Below are 24,837 nucleotides of genomic sequence, written 5' to 3'. Positions count from 1 at the left end.
CAGTTTTCAGGGTTTTTGTCACACACAGCTGAATCTGATCTTAATGATACATCATGGTATGTGTTTGGACTTAGTTCTGTGGAAGACAGTGTGAAGCATATGTTGTAGTTGCTGAGAAGTGGATTCCAACTCGTGGTGACCCCATGTATACAGAGTAGAACTGTGTTCCGTAGGGTTTTCAAGGCTGTGACTTTTCAGAAGCAGATCGCCAGGTCTGTTTCTGAGGTGCCTCTGTGTGGGTCTGAACCACCAGCCTTCCGGCTAGTAGTCGAGCGCTTAACCATTAGTGCCACCCAGGGACTCCTGTGTGGCCTATACCCAGTTGACTTTCTTTGTACAGTATCTCTCTGGTAGAACTTCAGAGACAACTGTCTGTATTTTGTTGGCAGGGGTGTATTTTTAATTACTAATAGGTTTTCTGGGGCCCTGATGGTGCAGTGGTTAAGAGTTATGGCTGCTAACCAAAAGGCCAGGAGTTCAAATCCACCAGCCACTCCTTCGAAACCCTGTAATGCAGTTCTCTGTCCTGTAGGGTCGTTATGACTCGGAATCGACTCGACAGCAACAAGTTTGGTTTGATTTTTTAAATAGGTTTTCCACATCAGTGCTGGAAATTTTTTGAAGAAAAATTTTATTCATTTCTCCTTGCTAAAGTAATTTTAAAAATTCTTTTACTGAGAACCTATGGATGTTAAGTACTCCCTGTCTTTGTATGATTGGAAATACTTTTTTGATCTCACTATTGAATAATAATTTAGCTACTTTTGCATTCTACATTGATGTTTATGTTCCTTTCTGGCATCTGCTGTTGCTTATGAGAAATCTGCATCAGTCTAATCATCACTTTTTGTAGATAATCTGTTCTTCCCTTCGGGCAGCTTTAAAAAGTTTGTGTTCTTTCACTATGGTATGTCTAAACATGGAGTCATTATTTATTTATTAGCTTTCATGCCTCTTTAAACTGAGAATTAAATGCTGGGAAATCTCAGCTATTGTCTTTTTTTAAAAGCTTTATTAAGATATAATTCACATAACAAAATTCACCTGTTTAAAATGTACGATTCAATGGCTTTTAGTATATTCACAAAGTTGTACATCTACCAACACAATCAATTTTAGAACATTTCATTACCCTAAAAGGAAATCTTAAACGCCTTAGCCATCATCCACCATTTTCCCCTACCCTCAAGCCCTGGGTAACCACTAATCTGTTTTCCGTCTCTATAGATTTGTCTTTTCTGTATATTTCATATAAACGGAATCATGCAATATGTACACCTTTGTGTCTGGCTTCTTTCACTTAACATAATGATTTCAAGGTTCATTCATGTTGTAACATGTCTCAGTACTTCATTTTCAGTTATTATCTTTTCAAATACTGCTAGTCTACCATTCCTCATTCTCCCTATTCCCTCCCTTTTGTTTGTTTTTAAACTAATATATATTGTTACAGAAACATGACAGAACAGGCTGCTTATAACTTAGGAATTCTAGCAACTACCTGTATTATGATTTGTATAGAATAAGAAGTAGGAATAATATGACTTAATTTATATCATATCACCTTGTTTAAGCTACTTTTTAGTGTGCAGCTAAAATACAGGGTTTTTAAAAAAATTTATGTACTTGTTTTTGTCATTGTTCATAATTTTTAATGAGATAATTTGCATAACAAAATTCACCCTTTTAAAGAATGCAATTCAGTGGTTTTTAGTTTAATGAAACCATCACCACTATCTAATTCCAAAACATTTTCTTCATCCCAAAAAGAAGCCCTATACCCTTTAGCAATCCCTCTCCATTCCTGCTTCCCCTCAGCTCCTGGCAGCCACTGATGTACTTTCTGTCTCTATGGATTTGCCAATTCTGGATATTTAATTTAAGTATATTGATACAATATGTGACCTTTTGTGTCTGGCTTCTTTTACTTAGTGTAATGTTTTCATTTATGTTGTAGCATGTACCAGACTTCATTCGTTTTTATTACTGAATATTCCATTGTATGGATATACCATATTTTTTTGTTTATCCATTTGTCAGCTGACGGAAATTTGGGTTGTTTCTGCTTTGGGGCAATATGAATAATACTGCTAGCAATTTCTTCTATATTTTCATCTGTGTATCTAAATAAACCAAAAAAACAACCCCACTGCCATCGCGTCAATTCTGACTCATAGCAACCGTATAGGACAGAGTAGAACTGCCCTATAGGGCTTCCAAAGCTGTAAATCTTTACAGAAGCAGACTGGCACATCTTTCTCCCACAGAGCGGCTGGTGGGTTTGAACCGCTGACCTTTCGGTTAGCAGCTGAGCGCTTTAACCACTGTACCATCAGGGATCCTTATGTATCTAAACAGCATGTTTAAACTGCTATTTCTTAATTTTTTTTTTTCTGAGATATTTATTGACTTTTAACTATGGAGAATGAGGGCTAAGTTCTCCCCTCCACTCGATGTGCAATTTCTAGCTGGTCAGTTAGGATCTTTGAGATTATTATGTCCTTACGACAATTGTTCAGAGATGAATCCTCTAATGTACTAACATATGATTATATTACCTTTCTTTTCTAATTTTTAGTTCTTGAAATTAATAACTGCCTTATTTTTATTATCATTAATTTGTTATTGCTAGTAGGTACCGTCAACTTGATTTTCGACTCCTAGCGACCCTGTGTGACAGAGTAGAAGATATCTGCTCCCAACTCTTAGCAAAACTGAAGCCTACCAGTTTCAGATTTTTCATGGAGCATTTCATCTTTTTGCTGTAGTCTGAACTAGTTGCCTCTAGGCTGGCTGCATAAATATTGACCTGTATTTATCCTTCATAATCATCTCTTTGCCTCTTCAGTGTTGGATCACCTGTTTTCTTAGTACCCACATCTTTTTTCTGTTGTGGCTTACCCCTGTTTTGGTGGAGTACATTCTTCTGTTACTTTCCAAGAGAGGCTGTGTGGCAAGTAATAGACTTTACAGTTCTTACATATCTATTTGCCCTCGTGTTTAGGTGACAGTTTGGCTATGCATGGTATTCTGAGCTGAAGTTTTTTTTTTTTTTTCCAAAACTTGAAGACAGTATACCATTGTTTTCTCACAGTTATGCTATTTAGAAGTCAGGTGCCATTCCAATTTTTAAATCTTTTGTATGTGAACTGTTTTGTTTTTTTCTCTCAGGTTTTCTCTTTATAGACATTGTACTGAACTTACACCATGATATGTTGTGGAATGGGTTTTGTGTTGGGCATTTCATGTCACTCACTTAGTGAAATTTTCTTGGTTTATTCCCCCTTTAATTCCTCCCCTCTGCTTTCTCTTTTCTGTCTTGTAGGAGCTCCTATTAATAAACTGTTGGGTCTTCTAGACTTCTTTAATTTTTTTATATTTCTCTTCTCAGTTTGTATCTCTTTGACTTTTTAATTCTACTCTCTGGGCAATTTTTCTCAACTTAATCTTGACTATTACATATTTAATATTCAAGAGCTTTTTGGGGATTTCTGATTGTTCTTTTTAAAATTTATTATAGCTTCTTTTTGTTGTTGTTCCATGTTTGCAATAACATATTCTGAGGAAGTTCATTGTGATTGCTGAGTTTTTGTTTGTTTGTTTGTTTTAAGTTTTCTGCTTTCAATTTCCTCTTTCTGTTTTGGTGTCTGTCTTTAATGTTACAGGTTTTCTTATATCTGTAAAGCACTTAAAAGTGCCTAACACACAGTATATGCTCCATAAATGTTAGGTATTATTGTTTTGATAATGATGATCCTAGTTTCATTTTGCCTTTGCTTATTTTGTAATTATTATTTATGGATATTATTTCTTTATTTCTGTGAGAATTCTAAACATAACTAATTTTAATGTTACATTTTCATTTGTTTACTGTTTTTCTTAGGTGTTCTCAAAGTCCTCTCACAGAGAGAGGAGACCTTTCTCAGCCCAGATATTAAGCAATGAGCCTTGAGCTCAGTCCCTTGTTTAACCATCGGGCACTTTTAGCCTTTATTTTACCACAGCAGTTGAGCGAGCACTTGTCTGACTGTTCCTGTTTCTGAACCCAGAGCTCAACAGGTTGGCAGCCTGAGCCCTGTTTACTATGATAGAGTTCATTCTGTCTCTGGAGAACGTAATCTTTTTTTTTTTAATCACAATATGAGGGTTTTTTGTAATACTTTTTAAAATTGTTTTTTAATTCATCATTGCTGTCTGTTTGGAGTGTAGGTGGTCTTCAATCCAAACCGTGTCTTTCTAGAGAGTGGACTGGAGAAAGGGAGAGAATGATTACAGAATGACAAACCTTTGTAGTAGTCTAAGCAAGAGATGGGGAGGGCCTGAACTTAAATAGTTGGGGAGAATGGAGAATATAAAAAAGATTAGAGAGACATTCCTAAAGTTAGCATATGAGAACAAAGTAGGTTTAAAGGATGACCGACCGATTTCTGGTTTGAGATACCATGTACAAGATGGCCTCTGTAACTGAAATTGAGAAGACATGTGAAAGAGCAATTTGGGGGGACAATATTGAGCTCCTTTCTGGATATGAAAAACATTACGTGGCTTCAACCTGTCACTAAAGCCTCTTCACAATCTATCTTCTACCAAAACGCCAGGCTCTTTTCTGTTTTCTTACACAGACTCAGCATATTCATAAACTCTAAGCAGTCCATTTCTCTTTTGAGAAATCACAATTAAACTAATCTAAATTATCTGAGACATCTTTCTTCTGGGCTTTCTGAAGATCTAATAAGTTAATGAGTTTGTATATGTATGTGTTTGATCTTGAGAGCAAATGAAGACCTCTGTATGTTAAAGTTTCTCAAGTAGTGTTATCTAGGTTGTTAAAAGCTATCTTTGGTTTTATAGCTGAGCTCTAGCTAACCTTTTAAAAGCAGATAATTTCTATCTTAGTTAAACTTTTCCAGTCTAGAAAAATATGAAAGTTCAGTTTATTACATGAAGCTAATATAAACCAAAGCTTAATAAAGATCCTAAATAAAAACGTATACCTCAAATTTACTTACAAAACTAGATACAGACCTTATCAATAAAATAATTAAAATCAAATCCAGCCCTGTTTCAAAATATACCATTATGACCACATAGTCATAGTCTTTAAGAAAACTGTAAGAGTGGTTCAACATAAATTATTATATCATCAGTTACAGGTGGGAAAGCCTAGAATTATATACCAAGTCATGCCAAAAACCCAGTTGATAAATTTCAGTTCAGTAGCCAGTCTTTATTAAAGCTCTGAAATAGAAATAGAAACTACTTAAACCTTATAAAGACTATTTATCAAAAACTAACAACCGTAATATTAAATCAAGAACCAACAACTACTACTTAATTTAGAGCATCAAAGTAATGTAACAAAATAGTAATATGAGATAAGCAATATATATAATGGAAAATGATAGAAAACTCAGTCTTTATTTGCAGATGATATAATTACATCCCGATGCAAGATAGTCTACTAGAAAACTGCTAGAATTAATAAGATAATTGATACAATGGCAGAATACCTTTTTCTTTATATCAGCAATATTTCATTGGGAATGGCAGGGAGGACAAGAAAACCTATTCATAAGAGCAGTAAGGAGTATAAAATACCTAGTAATAATTTTTAAAAGAAATATACATAACCTTTTTTTTTTTTTTATATATAAAGAAATACGTAAAGCCTTGTGAAAGGGCAGAAAACAAGATCTGAATAAATGAAGACATGTATCTTATCCTGGGTGGCAGTTGTGATTCTCAAGTTTTTATTTTGACAGGATCTGGGACCTGTAGTCTGGTTGGAAGTGGGGAGGGGAAGACTTAAAACTGCGTTTTCGAAAGTCTTTAGATAAGATTGAGAAATGTTGATTATTCATACTAAAGAATGGGGCAGGGTAGGGAACTGATGGACATTATGTGTTTGGGGGTGGCTCAAGAATCCTCAGGGATCCTTTTTGGCACCCACTGCTGGATATGAAACTTAATACCATGAGAATATCAGTCGTTCCCGAACTTATTTTCATATGTGTAAATTTAATGCATGTATATGTGAATTAAAAAAAATGAATTAATACAGTTATAATCAGAATTGTTTGGGGGGTGAAAGAGGACCATATTATGTTAGATTTTATGTGGAGAATGATGAGAAAAAAAAAAATTTTTTTTTTTTTTTTGGTTACCTTAGTAGGCTAGTTTTCGGCAGGGAAATTATTAACTTTTTTAAACCATCTTTGTATTGTGTCTGTGTTCAAACCACTTGTTTTCGGTAAACCCTGATTTTCACTGGAGCCCTGGTGGTGCAGTGGTTAAAGCACTCAGCTGCTAACCAATAGGTCAGCAGTTCAAAACCACCAGTGGCTCCAGGGGAGAAAGAGGTGGCTTTTTGGGTTTTGGTTTTCACCAGCTATTCTGAAAACAATCAGAAAAGGAATACTGTTTAAGTCTTGTAATACAGTTATATGTAATGTAATTTTTTTTTATTATGAGGCCTGAATTCTGATTTTGTTAACAGGTTTTACAGCTCTTTAAAACATTGCACAGGACCAGACAACAAGTTTTTAAAAATGATACCAGAGCATTAGAAGGTAAATTTATTTTTTTACCCCTTTGGGGCAAGTTCATTCTTCAGCCTCTCCAATAACAGTCTTTTAGCCTGCCTACTAACTGCTAATTTATGTGAAAGACCTTGTATGGTCAAGATCCATTTTTGGGAATGAACTTCACTGTCTTTCCCTAAGGTTGTTACCTTTTATAAAGACTAGTTTATATTACACTTGAGGAGTATCTACTTAAAGAGACATTTTAGAAGATAAACTTTTCATAAAGAATCAACCAGAAAAAAAGATCAGAATTTCAGTGTTCTCCACTGTTCACCTTATGTTCAAGCCTTTAAACTCATTTCTTTAATCAAATTTTGACGCTGTCTATGTCCAAATACCACAATATTGTTGATGTTTTGTGTCAGTCTAGAAATCACAGCATCTGTGAAGGAGAATCTAACCCAAATAATTCTAAATGCAATACCTCATTGTTTTAAGTAGAAGTTATAGCTCTAAAGCTTACATTCTGTGTTGGTCATGTTCAGTTCTAATCCTCAGACATTTCTAAACCTCCTTAAGAGTCCCCACTGTCCCTAGGAATTCAAGTTTTTGTAATTCACCAAAAACAATGTCTTGAGTGTTAAAGTATATAGCTGATGTTCTATGCACTTTACGTGAATTCCTCATTTGATTTTCATTAACAACCCTGTGAGGTAATTACTATTATAATTCCTGTTTTTACAGGTGAGAAAACTGGTAAATGTGCAAGGATTTGACCCCACTTCATACTTTAGTAAGAGGTAGAGTTAGGAATTTAGCCTAAGCGGTCCGACTCCAAAGCCCAAACTCTTAACCACTTTGCATACAGAAATGTGTGAGGCACAGAAAAAGGGGTTTTTGGCTATTCTCCATCAACATGGCATATTTTTGTTGCTTTAGATTTTTTTTAGTAAAATAATTTTAAGAACAGTTAACATTTGTTACACCTTTACTAAGCACTTCATATGGATGGTTCCATTAAATGCTCACAGCAAACCACGAGGCAGGATGTCAGTCAGATTAGACTAAGTTATGCTGTTATAATGACACCAAAGACTCAGTGGTGTACATGAACAAAAGTTTTATTTGTCACTCAATTTACATGTCAGCCGAGGCACTCAAAATTATAGATGTATCCTCTTTGCTGTTTATCTTTTATTTTAATTTATTTGTGTGTGTATATATTAGTTTAACATCTTGTATGTACTGAGTTTTGCCATCTTAAAAAGGCAATTTAAATCCTTAAATTTGTAGAAACAAAGCATTAAATTGGATTTGTAGGATTGAATAGCTATAGGTACACACACAAGGCAAGTTGGGAGTAAAAAGCAGGAAACAGAAATACTGGAGTACTAAAGTTTTATACTAGGTGTAATTACAAATTTGCCAGAGTTCTCCAATAGACTTCTTTTTTTTTTTTTAATTGTGCTTTAGGTGAAAGTTTACAGAGCAAATTAGTTTCTCATTCAATAATTTATACACAAAGTGTTCTGTGACATTGGTTGCAATCCCTACAATGTGTCAGCATCTATTTCCACCCTGAGTTTCCTGTTTCCATTAGTCCAGTTTTCCTGCCCCTTCCTGCCATCTAATCTTTGCATTTGGGCAAATGTTACCCTTTTGGTCTTGGTATAGTTGATTGTTCCAAGCACTTTGCTCACAGGTGTTACTGTTTATTTTATAGGCCTGTCTATTACTTGGCTGGAAGGTGATCTCTGGGTGTGGCTTCAAATCCAAGTTAGAACAGTGACTAAGGGCCACAGTCTAAAGGGTTCCTCCAGTCCCTATCAGACCAGTAAGTCTGGTCTTTTTTATCAAGTTGGATTTTGTTCTACATTTTTCTTCCACTCTGTCCAGGACCCTCTATTGTGATCCTGGTCAGAGCCGTTGGTAGTGGTAGCTGGGTACCATCTAATTCTTCTGGCCTCAAGCTAGTGGAGGCTGTGGTTTGTATGGGCCATTAGTCCTTTGGACTAATTGTTTCTGATGAAAATAGAGGGGCAACGTGAAATAAAAACCATTACTTATAGTTAAACCAATCACAACTAGAGATAACCTTTCACTTGTTTGGTATGGCTCACCTTGTCACGGTCATCTGTCCCTGGTTTTCTTTACTCTTCTTGCTCCAGACGGGAAGAGACCAATAGTTTATCTTAACTGGCCACTCAAAAGCTTTTAAGACTCCAGTTGCTAGTTACCAAACTAAGATGTAGAACACTGACTTCATAGCTATGTCATGCCAGTTGACCTAGGTGTCTCCCAAGACTGTGGTCTCTAGCCCTCAAGCCTAATAACTCAGTCCTGCAAAGCATTTGATTATGTCTAAGAAGTTTCCCTGACTGTGCTCCCTTTGTGCTCCATTGTATATATGACTGTACAAGCAGCACATACGAATATGTATTTTGTAGAAATATCCACATCTTAGTCTATATGTGTACATGAGTGTACTTCCATACACCTTTCCATACCTATTCAGCCTATTCACACATATCTGCCTGTGTATCCAAGACTTTTTTAAATAAATTCCTTATTTATCTACTTTGTTTTGCATGGACAAAACTGTTTCCTGTCCTATAGAGAAATAGTCATTCGTAGTGAATAACCTAACATATAAATTATTGGGACTGAAATTATTAATTACAAAGCAAAATAACTCTGTGTGTTTCTCTGTCTTCAGCAGCCAGAATAAAGATAAATGAAGAATTCAAAAATAATAAAAGTGAGACATCTCCTAAGAAAATAGAAGAGGTAAAGTAATTGAGTTTTTCAAATAGAATAAAGCTATTATAAATTTTCTTGTCAACTGGAGGAAATGATGAAAATAGAGGGGCAACGTGAAATAAAAACCATTACTTATAGTTAAAGCCATCACAACTAGAGATAACCTTTCACTTGTTTGGTATGGCTTACCTTGTCAGGGTCATCTGTCTACACCCAAAAGAGCAAGTTGCCCAGTGAAAGGAATATGGATGTATCCATTGTCAAAGCAAGAACAGTTGAACTATCTTAGAAAGCCACAGAAATTTTATCTTCACCCAAGGCAAGTGACTGACGCTAAGGAGAATGAGTATTGTAGTAACTCAGGACTACAGAGGTTGTTTCTACTTTTTCAGCTTAAGTAAGCAATTAGTTTTTTTGTTTGTTTGTTTTCCACCTCTGTCTTGGCAGTGGCAGTTAACCATCCACAAACACTTGATGAGCTAGTTTTGCTTTGTTTTCTATATTTGCATTTTCAGTCACTTGCTCTAGTTGAAGACACTAGTCTGTGAACTCCGTAGTACTCCCAATACTGTGCATTGAAAAAAATGTACAGTGATCCTTTTCCTGTATAAAATCCTACTGCATATACATTGCCTGTTTTGAGCTTCCTCCATTGTTACTTTATCTAACTTCCTGTAAAGGTAGGAAAGGGTCCTTAGGAAGAAAGTGGAAAGTTATTTGCAGGGGGTAGTTATGATTCCAAGAATTGGTTGGATAAGGAGGAAGGTACGAATTAGAGAAAATTTCCATGTTTTATAAAATTTCTACATGTTTAAACAAATCTGATAAAAATACGTTTACATTTAGTAAAGAAAAATACTTTTTTAAAAAATAGTAAATATCTGTAGTAATCAAGGTAATGAGACAAAATGAGATTTTCCTTAACTATATGAGTGGGTTTTTATATGGTAGGGCAAACAGGGAATAAATTGTTTTTATCCATGGCAAGGATTAAAATGAGTATAATCGAGTAATGACTTGAGGAGAAGTTAAAATGTATTGTAAGTAAATTTGTACCGTTTGCTCTTCATTGGACTGATTAGTAACCATATGCTAATTTTTCTGAAATTTTGAAATCATGATAAAAAATTTTTTTTAATCGAGATCTCTTTATATCAACTAAACTGGGAAAATGAACTACAGTTTCCCAAATTCATTCCATTTGTAGAACATTAGCTAAACATTAAGCAATCTAGAAATTAGACAGGTATTTGTTATATACAATATAACTCTGCATATAGTATTTAGTAGTTTTCAGACAATGACATTGTCATATATTAGAAGATTCATGAAATCTTGGCACCAAAAGCAATCTTAGACATCCTCTAGACCAGCAATTCTCAAACTTTTTGGTCTTAACACTGCTTTACTGTCTTAAAAAATTGAGGACTCAAAAAGCTGTAGGGTCCATGGCTTTGAGAATCACCGTTTTGCTCCAGGTCTTCATTTTACATTTGATGAGGCCTGAGGCTCAGAATAGGTGATTAACACGAGACCATACACTTAATGATAGAGCCAGAGTTGTTGTCCAAGTGTTCTGACTCCTAATGCAGTACTTTTTCCAGTGTTCAGAACAACCTAGTCTACAAATGAAAGATTCAAAAACCCGAAAAACAATACATCTCTTTTTTTTTTTTTAATTGGCTTTAGGTGAAAGTTTACAGAGCAAATTAGTTTCTCATTAAACAGTTAATACACAAATTATTTTGTGGCATTGCCTTGCCAACCCTGCGATGTGTCGACACTCCCCTTCTCCACCCCAGGTTGCCTGTTTCTCTTTATGCAGTTTTCCTGTCCTTTCGTGCCATCTCATTTTTGCTTTTGGGCTGGTGTGCCCATTAGTCTCCTGTACGTGATGAACTATGAAGCATGTTCTTCACATGCATTATGAAACTATGCATCTTAAACCCATTGTAAGATACACATTACAACAGAAAATACCCTAAATCTTTTTTAGAACAAAATACAGATTTGAGGGATAAAAGTTAAACCTAAATACATATCTGAGTTCTCCATTCTGCTTGGAATGGTTACAAAAAGTCAAAAGCAGTATGGCCTAGAAAGAAATTATAGTAAACCTGTAGTTTTCAAACATAGTACATTCATATGAACCATTGAAAAAACCTGACGGATCTATTCTGTTTGTTTGGTTTTCTTAACAGCTAATGAAAATAGGTTCTGATGTTGAATTGTTACTCAGAACATCTGTTATACAAGGTATTCACACAGAGCACAATACATTGCGTAAGTAAAATTGAAGAATGGTTTCCAACTGCAATATCTTTTAAAATATTGAATAATTACACAGTGCTTTTAATGCTGAGTAGTAAAATAACTTGATTTTGCCAGGCAATGTAGTTAGTTTGTATCATACACATTTGTAATATCGTATACATTTGTAAGGCTATAGTTTAAAAATGCTAAATCATGAAACTTTGTTTTACCAGGTATTTTTTGGTTTTAACTTTTTAATTTGTTTTTCCTTTTTGTCTTTGGCCCCGATTATACTGCAAAACTATAGTTACAGAGAGAATACAACAATTTTTATCATATTTGTTTTACATTCTTAATTTGTATGGTATCATTTATCGCTTAGCTAGTCTAAGCCTGTTTCTCTCAGGGCTTGAACCGGTTCGTTAACCCCTGCTGAGAATTCGCATTTCCACCCCAGATATATTGAATCAGAATCTACAGTTTACCAAGATCCCTAGGTTATTCTTATGTATAATCAATTTTGAGAACCACTGCTTTACAAGTGGAGCCCTGGTAGTGCAGTGGTTAAGAGGTCAGCAGTTTGAATCCACCAGCCGCTCCTTGAAAACAGATCCTTGGAAAACCTATAGAGCAGTTCTCCTCTGTCCTATAGGGTCACTATGAGTCAGAATCGACTCAACGGCAATGGGTTTGGAGTTTTGTTGTTGTTGTTGTTGTTGCTGTACTAGTGGATCTCAGTGTTGGTCCCTAACCAGCATCATTAGCATCACCTGGGAACTTGTTAGAAATGCACGTTCTCGCCAGGGGTTTGAACCCCCGAATGGTTCAAAGCCCTGATTTATCTACCTTTTACTCTACAAGTAATGTTATTTTAATTCAAAAGAATAGGGATTATAGGAAATGGAAATATAGTAGAAGATCCTCCATTATACATCCAGACTCCTAGTAGGGCTTCAGCAAATCTCGGTTCACATTATATTTTGGTTTTATTCTCTGAAGTGTCTTTGGGGACCCAAAAAAAAGTGACATCCAAAATTTTCGAAGGCCTTTTTTGAAAAAAATAAACTATTGAAGTATAATATACAAATAGGAATGAGCACAGTTTGTACAGCTCAGTGAATTTTCACAAAGTGAAATACGCATATAACCAACATCTGCATCAAGCTATATAACATTACCAGCATCCCAAAAGCCCGCTTATGTCCCTCCCAGCCACCTTTTCCTACAAGGGTAACCTATCCTGACTTTTAGCACCATAGATTAGTTTTGCCTGTTTGAACTTTATATAACTGGAATCATATAGGTTTACTATTTTGCCCAGTTTCTTTCCCTCAACATTTTATTTGGCAGATCCATCTGTATCGTGTATAGTAACATTGTTATGTAGTATTCCATTGTTTGAATATACCACAGTTTATCCATTCTACTGTTGTTCATTTGGCTTGTTCCCAATTTGGGACAATAGTGAATAAGAATGTTATGAATATTCTTGTGCGTGCTTTTATTTTTTCTTGTACATGCCTTTTGCTGAAGGCATATATATATACATATATATATATATATATATATATATATATATGCATTTAACTTGGGCATATACCCAGGAGTGAAATTTCTAGGTCATAGTGTATACATTTATTCAGCTTTAGTAATGTTGCTAATCAGTTTTCCAAAGAAATTGTGTTAATTTTCACTTCCAGCAGCAGTACCAAGTGTTGCTATTCCTCACCAATACTTGGTACTGTCTATTTAATTTTAGCCTTTCTGGTAGATGTGTAATGATATTGCCTTGTGATTTTAATTTTTATTTTCCTAGTAACTAGTTTTTTTTTAGTGAGAGTACCTTTTCACTTGTTTAATGGCCATTTTGATATTCTCTTTTATGAAGTGCCTGTTCATATCTTTTGTCCATTTTTCTAAGGGATCGTCTGCCTTTTATTATTGATTTGAAGGAATCTTTATATATTCTGAATACAAGTCCCTTGCTGCACATATGTATTACAAGAATCTTCTCCTATTCTTGTGGTTTGCCTTTTCACTTTGGTAATGGTGTCTTTTGATGAGAAGGTCTTTATTTCAATTTAGTCCAGTTTATCAATTTTTTCCTTTCTGAATCCTGTTTAAAAAATCTTTGCCTATCCCAAGCAGAGGTCGTGAAGGGATCCTCCTATGCTTTCTTCCAAAAGCTTTATTGTTTGATCTTTTATATTTGGTCTTTTGTATTAACTTTTGGGATAAAGAAGTTAACTTTGCACAAAAATTTAGTCTTTGTCTTTAGTTTCTGACAAATAACCTTTAAAACCTTGGACTTTCCCTAATCATTGAATTGTCTTTGATGAGGACTCCAGACCATACCTAAGGGTTTATGATTCATGTAGGGTGACTATGTCAGAAAGACCCACCACATGGCATGATATCAACCTTGTGATACCAAGTGACCTCAGGGGAGAGGGGCTGGAGTTTGAATTAGATAATGAAACCCCCAATAAAAGCTCTGGACACAGAAGCCCCATGGGTTTCCAGGTTGGGGAAAGACAATGATGCCTGTGGCAGGATAGCTCATCCTTTTTTGAGACACGGAAGCTTCACATTGGAAACCCTCCCAGACCTCACCTTGTGTACTTCTTAATTTGTATCCCAAATTTTTACTATAATAAAATTATAATCGTAAGTATAGCATTTTCCATTCTGTGTGTTCTGTGAGTCATTCTAGCAAATTATTGAACCCAAGGGCATATTGGGAGCCAGCAGGTCAGAAGTGAAGGGGCCTTGGTGACCCTCATACTTAAAGCTGGTATCCTGAGGCGGTAGAAGGAACCCTTGAATTTGTAGCCAACAGATCAGAAGTGAGGGGATCCTGGGTACCTCCAAGTTTGCAACTAGTGTCTGAGGTCTTGGGCAGACTTAGCAATCTAGAAGACTATGCCCTTTAACTTGTGAGGTCTGACCTAGCTCTGAGTAGTTAGGGTCAAAGTAATACATATGCAGCTGGTGCCAGAACAGAAATGGAACAGAGGATAACAGAATTGATAATAAATTGATTTGGATTGATCAACACATTTGATTTCAGAGAAATAGATATGATTTTCCCAGCACAACTAGAGTTGATTTTTATGTATACTGTATGTGTTATGGATTGAATTATGTCCCCCCAAAATATGTGTTGTAAATCATAACCCTGCAGTTATAATCCCATTTGGGGATTGGTTTCCTTTGTTATGTTAACAGTCCAGATCAGTGTAAGGTATTGTCATGAATTGAATTGTGTCCCCCAAAATATCTGTCAGTTTGGCTAGGTCATGATTCCCAGTATTGTATGATTGTCTATATTTTGTCACCTGTTGTGATTTCCCTATGTGTTGTAAATCCTTTCACAATGATGTAAGGAGATGGATTAGTGGCAGTTATATTGATGAGATCCACAAGATTAGATAGTGTCTTAAGCCAATCTCTTTTGAGATATAAAGGAGAGAAGCAAGCAGGGAGACATGGGGACTTCATACCACCAAGAAAGCAGTGCCGGGAGCAGAGCACATCTTTAGACTTGAGGTTCCTGTGCTGGGATGCTCCCTGCCAAGGGAAAACTGATTACAAAGACCTTCCTCCAGAGCTGACAGAGAGAGAAAGCCTTCCCCTGGAGCTGGCACCCTGAATTCAGAGTTCTAGCCTACTGGACTGTGAGAAAATAAACTTCTCTTTGTTAAAGCCATCCACTTGTGGTGTTTCTGTTACAGCAGTACTAGATAACCAAGACAGGTATGTTTTAAGCCAATCACCTTTGAGATACGAAAAGGACAGATTAGGACAAGAAAGCAAGCAGAGATGAGGGAAGAATGCCAAGCCACATGAAGATCACCAAGGAACAAGGACCTTCCCCCAGAGCCAAGAGAGAGAGAAAGCCTTCTTCTAGAGCTGGCACCCTGAATTCAGATTTCTAACATCCTAAACTGAGAAAATAAATTTCTGTTTGTTAAAACCACCCACTTGTGGTATTTCTGTCACAGCAGCACTAGGTAACTAAGACAGTGTGAGACGGGGGTCAAGATTTATTTTTTTATATGTGGATATCCAGTCGATCCAGCATCATTTGTTGAAAAGGCGACTCTTTCCCCCACCGCACTGCGGGGTCACCTTTGTCGTAAAATCAGGTAACTATATTTGTATGAATCTATTTCTGGACTTTACCATCTCACCAATTAATCTGTTCTTCTGTCCTTGCCATGCTGTCTTCATTACTACGCCCTTATAATAAATCTTGATATCTGGTAATATAAGGGTAATACAAAGGGCAGTTATTTTCAGGTAATGAGAATTTATCAAAAAATTTGAATTACTTTCATATGGGCAGCAAACATAGTTAATCCTAAATTTAAAATTTATAGCCACTAGCTTTAATCTTAAAATGACCTTTAGAGCTTCTATTTAATGTAGCTAACATTTTATTATTATTTTTATCCTATGATTAAAAATGTAAATTATGTCAAATATCTAAATTTGATGTTTATATTTCAAACATTAGATATGACAATGTTGGTTTTGATTTCTCTTTATCTTTTGGTTTTCTGTGTAATTTAATTTTCCAACAGGATCAAATATTTTGACTCTTTTTCATGATTGGTATATCCCAACCCATTGCCCATTGCCATCAAATCGATTCCAACTCATAGCGACCCTATAGGACAGAGTAGAGCTGCCCCATAGAGTTTCCAAGGAGCGCCTGGTGGATATATTGCTATATTAATCAGCCTTAATAATGGCTGATTCTTTCGTTTTTATGCTTATGGATCCAAAATGTAACATTTTTTAATTTCTGTTTTAAAAATTACTTTACGCAGAATTATTCCTAATATTTGAACAGTATTTGTACTGGCACATAGAGGAGAGAGGAATTTAAATTCTGTTTCTTGGCTAGAAAATGGAGAGTTGTGATTGTGTGTTTGCAAAGGATATCATATAATGCCCCAAAATGAGAAATAATAGAAAAATGAAACTTTATCTGCAGGAGCAGTCACCTTATATGCATTAATTCTAAATCTAAATTTCTTTTTCTTCCCTTTCAAATAATGTCTACAGTGAAAATTTAGTACTGAATCCCAGCAAGGACTTTTTATCCTAAACAATTTCTTATTTTTCCCTTTTTTTAAAAAATCACTTTATCCTTACAGATGATTTCAAGGTTCATTATTATAAACCTGGTTTCATCTTTTGAAAAACACTCCATATTTTTAAATCTTTAAAAAAACATTGTAGAAACTATTTTTCTTTCCAAATGTTCCCAATTTTTGTAATTTATTTTTTTATGATCTCAGGTGCACTAATTTGGATGAATCATAATTTTTCATTCATGCAATTCTCGTCATTGGTTCAGCATAACCTTCCCTAGGTCTTTTATAGAAAAGTAGTAGCTATGACTTTAAAAAAAATCCTGAAATTAACATAGTTCTGCGCTTCTTTTCTCATTGACTATTGAAAGTTGTCCAAGTCCTCTTTCTAATTTGGACATAGTAGTCTGGTTTCAGCATTGACCTTTATCAAACATATATTCTATAAACACTAATCAAATTTATGAATAAAGATGGTACCAAGAAAACCCAGGGCTTCAAGTGTCTGTATATTAGTGGTGAGCCCTGGTGGCACAGTGATTAAAGCAATCGACTGCTAACTGAAACCACCAGCAGCTCTGCAGGAGAAAGATGTGGCAGTCTGCTTCTGTAGAGATTTACAGCCTTGGAAACCGTTTGGGGTCACTATGAATCAGAACCGACTTGACCGCAGTGGGTTTGGTTTTTGGTTATATATTAGTGGTGCTTGGTTTTGAATAGCATTGTCCATATTTTATGATGTCTACTCTGGCATATATGTAAGACAAACAAAATAGAGACATGATTCTGAACATGTGTGCTACATAAAAAAAAAAAGAAGCTCTAGGAGGTTTTTCGTTATTTCAGACACATTTTTAAACTTCCACCCTTTAGTTTAATTAAGTTTATCTTTGCCTAACACTATCTTATAGTCTGTATTCCAAGACAAGTTAATGTGATTCAATAAACATCTTATTGAATACGTTTTGTGCTAGGCACTGGGATGGAACAATGGGCAAGACAGGTGTGGTTCCTGTCCTTAGAGAACTGAGAGTGCCTAGAGAAGATAGACCATTAAATGTGCAGTCACAGTCCGTTAGGTGCCATGGTAAGAGATGCAGAGGTATTGTTGAGGCCCAAAGACAGAGCTCCAAATCCAAATTTGGTGGGTAGAGGCTGTGTTCTTGGAAGAAAACAGTATTGTGTTCCAAGTTCTCTAATTTGAGTTTATCGTTTCAAGAGGATTTATATTTATGTGATTGATATATTTAGCAAAGTTCTTGTAATATCAGAGTTAAATATTTTAGCGTCCTATAAATTACTACAGGGAAACCTGTGAGAGCCAGAAATTGATGGGACTGTCTTGTTTTTCCAGGTCTTGAAAGTTTTCCACCTTTGACAGGGTATAGTCTTAACCACTTTTCTATCACTCAATGTAGTGGAAAATATTTGAGTTTTCCTTCTCTGACAGGTTTCTGTCTTTCACAGGTTCCAGATTTTACAAGTTTTACCATATATCCAAAATGCTTCTATGATTGCCATGCTATAAACAATGCCATCTACAGATAATTAAAGCCTTGACCTAAATTTTTATATTTGGTCCATAGATGAATTAAAAGCGTTTTCTTTCAAATGATTACTTTTCGAATGATGCATTTAATATGAGCAAAGTAGATAAGATTTTTCAGGGCCCTAAAGTACAGGAAATAAACCATGATCTCAGTACGGTTCCTTGTCAAAGACCAGGCAACTTCAATAAATTGGTGGTGGTATGGTATTTTGGTATCTTACATAGAGAACAAATTCAGGGATTTTAGAATCAATAAAGGAGCTCAATGGTTAAGCACTTGGCTGCTAACTGAAAAATTGACAGTTCAAACCTACCCAGCAGCTCCTCTGAAAGATTGGCGGTTCAAACCCACCCAGAGGCTCCTCAGGAAAACAAGACCTGGTAATCTGTTTCCATAAAGATCACAGCCAAGAAAACTCTATGGGGCTTTTCTGTGGTATCACATAGGATCGCTATGAGTAAAAAACCAACTCAAGGGCACCTAACAACAACAAAAATCCATAAAACAAAATTACACTGAAAAATAGTGTCATACAATTAAACAGCAAAGGAAGTGGTCACATTATAGACATCAGTATATAGCATGTAAATATACCTTTGGTATGTTTAGCTTCATTAAAGTGTTAGCAATTAACGAATACAGAAAAGTCCAATAGTACTTTTTGTTCCAAAGATTACTTAGTAGTGACGTGAATTGGGTCAAGGGATAGAGTAGTGTTTTCTGGTTCTTTGCCACTTTTTGAATGTTCTTACTTTTTTCAGGAGTTTTCATTTGAATGAACTCTAAATCCCAAAGATAGAAAGTTTAGTTGCTCAGTTTACATTGCAGCCCAGGCACAGGCATTTTGTGTAGATGCCAGCAGTCATACTCACCCATATTCAGAAGTGAACAGCTTGCAGAAAGAGATTGGGCACAAAATCTGTTACAGGGTCAAGTGTCCGGTACAGAAGTGGCAGTGGTAGGGTGGTGGCAGGAGCAATTTCAGTTAAAATGAGTTTGTGGCAGCATCCAACGTGTGGCCTCTTGTACTCATGGGGGTGAAATGGTGGCAGTTTCTTCTAGTGCTCCATGAGGCAGCAGCAGTTTTATCATCAGGCCAGTTCTACATTGTGGCTTTGGACATTGTTCCTGGAAGTTTAGTCTCAAGCCTGGCACACCTATAGCCCTCCAGCAGTTCTGTGAGTTACCTAAAAGCTTGTTATGCCTTTTCTACTTAATCAGCAAGACTCAGCTTATGATACCTGTAACTGAGAGCAACAAATTTGTTACCAGAAATGAGCTGCTGAAAATTTCACAACCTAAAATGCAAAAGGCAGAAGTAGAAGGGGGTATGATTATTGTGGAACTGATCATTACGGACTTCAAGCTAGTAACCCTTGTTATGCTGTGGTGAAACGTAAGGTCAGTGCCTCTTCCTGTTCCTTGGGACAAAGACCAAATGCCCCCTGAGGGTACAGCAATAAGGGAAATAACCAGAATGTCAGTGTGTGCTGCATATTTCTTGTTGCTTTCAGCAAAATATTGACAAAGAGTATGAATGCAGATTAAACTAGTCCACCTATGAAGCATTAGAAGTATTATGTCACTGAGAGGCACTCTTCTGTCTACAGCCTAAAGTCTAAATTGACTGAGAGACCAATAATGTAGAGTCTTACAGGGTTGAAAATGCCAATTGCTCCTCTATTTTAAAACTAGTCAGTATAAGTAGGAGGCTTCTGAGCTCTAACATGGGATAAAATCAGTGCCCCCAGACCTTTATCTATCTACCAGACAAAGATCAGATATAGGGTATATTTACTCACTGGAGTCTTCTTTTATATATATATTTTTTTGAGCCTATTGTTTTTAATTGCTTTAAGGAAGTGACATTAAGCCTAACGGTAGGGGGAAGGGTAGAACATAGAGGCTGTTACCACAGGATGAGAATCTTTGTACTTAAAAACTGTCAGAGTGCTCATCTGTGGCTACTTGTACGTGGAAATGACTTGAAACTTTTTGAGGGAAGTGTATTGCCAAAGAAACCTCAGACCTGGCTATTAAATCTTCAACCTTTAAGGCCATCACTAGGCCCCTGAACCTATATCAACAGGAAATGTGCTATGAGAGCTACAGTGCCCCAGAAAGGTCCCAAAGAAGGGCATCTTTCCCAACATCCCCATCTCTGAACAAGGAAGATTACCCAGAGGACAGAACTAGGGGCCTTGAAGGACATTGGACAAGAGAGGGTCTTTAGGTCTCCCAGAAAATAGAATTAGGAGTTTCTAGATTGGCTGACCCTTGGAAACTCCATCGGGCAGTTCTACTCTGTCCTGTAGGGTCACTATGAGTTGGAATCGATTCGACGGCAGTGGGTTTGGGTTAGATTGGCTGACTAGGGAGTCCTTGCTGTTCCTATTTAGCAAGATTTAGGATTTGCTGTGGACCAGTGGCTGCCATGTGTTCCCCATTCCAGTTTTCTAATTGATAGTTGTATTTATTTATAATCTGTAATCAGGTGGAAACCTTGGTGACATAGTGGTTAAGAGCTACAGGAGCTAACCAAAAGGTTGGCAGTTCGAGTCTACCAGGCACTTTCTGGAAACCCTGTGGGGCAGTTCTACTCTGTCCTATAGGGTTGCTATGAGTCAGAATCGATTCGATGGCAGTGGGTTTAGTTTTTGGGTAATTAGATGGTCAATAATGTGTTTTACCTGAACTCTGTTCACTTAATTATGTTTAAGAAATAAATGATAAAGGGTTAAGTTGGTTGTATATGTTGCTGTACAATGGAAATGGGAATCCTAGTGTCTGTCTCCATTTAGAATCAAAAAGTCCACGTTAGTTGTTAAATGAAATAAAATATCCCTGGAAGATTTACCTTAAAACCAGATATTTTATTGTCTTCATTTCGTAGGGCTGCCATTATAAAATACCACAAAGTGGGTGACTTTAAAGAACAGAAATGTTCTCACAGTTCTGGAGGCTAGAAGTCTGAATTCAAAACATCAGCAGGGCTATGCTCTCTTTCAAGTGCTCTCTCTCTTTCTCTCTGTCTCTCTCTGCTGGCTCTAGGGGAAATCCTTCATTGTGTCTTTCAGCTTCCATAGCCCCAGGTGTTTCTTGGCACTCCTTGGCTTGCAGATGGATCCTCACAAGCTGTCTTTCCCTGTGTATGTGACCTTGTTTCCGTACCTGTTCTCCCCTTTTATAAGACACCAAATAGAAGAGATTAGGGTCAGGAACCACCCTATACCAGTATGAGAAAGCTAATAAGATTTGCAAAGAGTACCCTATATCCCCAAACAAGGTCACATGCATAGGTCCAGTTATTAGGACTTAAACATGTCTTTTGGAGGACACAATTTAACCCATAACATTTATTATTATCAATTTAGGGGGGAAGTCAGTATACTTGGATTTAATTGTAATGATGTTAAATATTCTCTTTATGTTTTTCTTTCAGAATTGGTTCCTAGGAAAGACCTTCTTATAGAAAATGTGCCATATTGTGATGCGCCAACTCAAAAGCAATGAATTTCCTAGGAAAAAATCGAGCATTTGTACTTTTTAATTTTAAAATACATAACTCTGGAAAAAGTCCTGGAAATGTAGTTATTTTTCTCTGAACTGGCATATTGAAAATGAGTGAATTAAAAATAAAGCTTCATAAATAAATTTCAGGTTAAAAGGGACATCACTAACGAGAGCAGAATATAGTTAAATATTTCTAATGGACATTAGATAAGAAGATATTTCATTTTCACTTAAAATCAAACTTTATAAAGTGAAATAAATACTTAAGTATATCATATTTACACCTCTTTGACCTTGATGAGTATTTTGGTCTTATCATAACTATTTGAAAATGAAGTGTTTTGACAAGTTGGTGGGTTTTCCTTTTCCTCTCGTGTATAAAGGAAGTTATTACATTAAGTTGATATTTAGTCCCAGAAACATTAAATTGGTCACAGAAATCACAGTGTGCCAGCTCTTCACAGAAAGTGGCCTTTGTTTTCCAAAGCGCTAGAATTATTTCTGTAGCCAACAAATACTTGTACAGTTTCTTTTTAGAGACACAGAGTGTCTCTATCTTCTTAAAAAGACACATTTTTATCAGTCTTCTGCCGATAGAAGAATAAAGTATCAAAATCACCTAGAATCCCTGTAGAATGAAGAAATTCTAATTTTTTAGGAAATATGACCTTTGATCAAACTATAATACAACCTTAGGAATTAGCAGTATCTAGGCCACAGCTAGACTTTGTTGTGAACATGTAGTATATGGCTGAGCTGTCTTCGTTTTAATCAAGAAAACTTAAATGGCCTTTCATCTTCCACCTGTCCCATCCCCGATGAGATCAGCAGGCTCACAAAATAGTTTCATATTCTGTCATCTAATGCTCATCTAATGCTAAGAACTATAAAATCGCGTTTGACATTTTTGTTTCTCTTTTATCTGTGCATCTTTACCATTGCTTTTTAGTGAACAGTGTGTCCTTTCCCATTCACTGATGAATTCTCCCATTCAGTGATGACACAAAGCTTTTAGTTTTTGCAAGATTCCCAATACAAGCTTTGCTCATTGGCAAAACATTGGTATATCCATATTGGATATTAAATGTCATATTTGAAAATAATTTAATTTTAGAAGATCTAAAACTTATTAAAAGTATTAAGACATAGCATACTTAACTATAAAGGAGCCCCAGTGGCTCAGTTGCTAACTGAAAGGTTGATGGTTCAAACCCACCAGCCTCTCCATGGGAGAAAGATGTGGTAGTCTTTTTCCGTAAAGATTTACAGCGTTGGAAACCCTATGGGGCAGCTCTGTCCATCCTATAGGGTTAATATGAGTTGGAATTGACTTGACGCCAACAGGTCGGTTTTCTGGTTTCTACTTAACTATAAACCAGAAGTTATTCTTAATGCTTTTTAATACTTTTACAATCAATTAATAGTCTAAGAAATGAATTGTATGCGTCAAAGAGTCACTACATAATTCTTCATCTCCTATGTATATTTCTCATTATGTATTTGGAAATTATATCTAGATAAAAATTAAAGTTGTTTGAAATTTGAAATTGGCCCTTCTAAAAGAGTGCTGAAAATCATCACAACACTGTCACTGTATAAATTCCCAGATTTACTACTATTTTAGTAAGTGTTTATATTAGATATTTTGAGGAGAGTTGGCAGATGTAGTTAAATTTTAATATATATTTCAGATTGTTTCTGTATCATTGAGCATTTTTTAGAAGTTTACGGATCTTTGTTCAACTCCCTGTTGCATTCTTCATTCACATTAATTTCAATATTTTATTAGATTTTTTTTTTTACAAACTAGTTATCATTGGGAGCAGTTGTTAGTTACCTTTGAGTCTTTGTTCTATGCCATTTTCATAATGATTGGTATATTTAAGTCTATTGTTATGGCTGTTGTGTCAATCCATCTCATTAAGAGTTTCTCTCATTTTCATGACCCTTTGCTTTACCAAGCATGGTGTCCTTTTCTAGAGATCTTTCCTGATGACGTGTCCAAAATAAGCAAGATAAAGTCTTCCCATTCTCACGTCTAAGGGGCATTCTCATCATATTTCTTCTAAGACTGATTTGTTCATTCCTTTGACAGTCCATGGTATATTCATATTCTTTGCTAATGCTACAATTCAATTGCATCAATTCTTTTATTTTTCTTTCACATTGTTCAATTTTCACATGCATATGAGGCAATTGAAAAGACCATGGCTTGGGTCAGGCACACCTTAGTCATCAAAATGACATCTCTGCTTTTTAAAATTTTAAAGAAGTCAACTTACTGGACCGGTATAGACTAAAAGAAGCCCCGAGACTATCGCCCTGAGTTACCTTTAAATTCTGAACTGAAAGTACTCCTGGATGTCACCTTTCAACTAAAAAACAGATTGGCTCATAAAATAAAAAATACCACCCATGAGTACTGTGCTTCTTTAAAAAAAAAAAAAAAAAAAATCATCTATATGAGACCAAATGGTCAGCACTTAATCTAAAGCAAAGATGAGAAGGTGTGGGGGTGGCAGGGAAGCTGGATTAATGGATGCAGAACAACCTGAACGGAGATAATGAGAATGTTGACACAATGTAGAAAATGTAAGCAATGTCACTGAACATACATATAGAAATTGTTAAATGGAAACCTAATTTGCTGTAAACGTTCACCAAAAACTCAATAAAATATGAAATAAATAAAATTGAATTCTAGAAAAAATATTTTTACAGGTCTTTTGTAGCAGATTTGCCCAATGCAATATGTCATTTGATTTCTTGACTGCTACTTCCATGGACATTGATTGTTGATCCAAGTAGAGTGAAATCCTTGACAACTTCGATCTTTTCCCCGTTTATCATGATGTTGCTTATTGGTCCAGTTGTGAGGATTTTTGTTTTCTCTATGTTGAGGTGTAACCTATACTGAAGGCTGTAGTCTGACTTTCATTGGTAAGTACTTCAATTCATCTTCATTTTTGGCGAGCAAGGTTGTGTCATCTGCGTATCGTAGGTTGTTAACGAGCCTTCCTCCAGTCCTTATGCTGTAGCTACATATAGTCCAGCTTCTTGGGTTATTTGTTAGGAGCAGTAGAAATTAATTCACATATTCATTTTATTAAAGCCAGTAGCTTAATGAGTCAGAAT

General features: G+C 35.9%; 1 protein-coding gene across 3 annotated transcripts in view; it reads left to right on the top strand.

Moving 5' to 3' along the window:
* Window positions 1–24,837, top strand: part of LYRM7 (LYR motif containing 7) — an 87,394-nt gene that overhangs the window by 7,898 nt on the left and 54,659 nt on the right. The window contains exons 2-5 of one of the 3 annotated variants that reach the window (XM_049873091.1): window positions 6,497–6,569; window positions 9,244–9,311; window positions 11,486–11,567; window positions 21,632–23,350. In XM_049873091.1, the coding sequence (XP_049729048.1) occupies window positions 6,497–6,569; window positions 9,244–9,311; window positions 11,486–11,567; window positions 21,632–21,702 (294 nt within the window). In that variant the 3' untranslated portion in view covers window positions 21,703–23,350. Of the gene's footprint in view, window positions 1–6,496; window positions 6,570–9,240; window positions 9,312–11,485; window positions 11,568–21,631; window positions 23,351–24,837 lie in introns of those variants that run through there. The other 2 variants (XM_049873069.1, XM_049873080.1) reach the window with 2 other exon arrangements.

This window comes from Elephas maximus, chromosome 2 (assembly GCF_024166365.1).
Source record: "Elephas maximus indicus isolate mEleMax1 chromosome 2, mEleMax1 primary haplotype, whole genome shotgun sequence".
NCBI lineage: Eukaryota > Metazoa > Chordata > Mammalia > Proboscidea > Elephantidae > Elephas > Elephas maximus.
The sequence above is the reverse complement of the archived record's forward strand: the minus strand, read 5'-3'. Positions and strand labels throughout refer to the sequence as shown.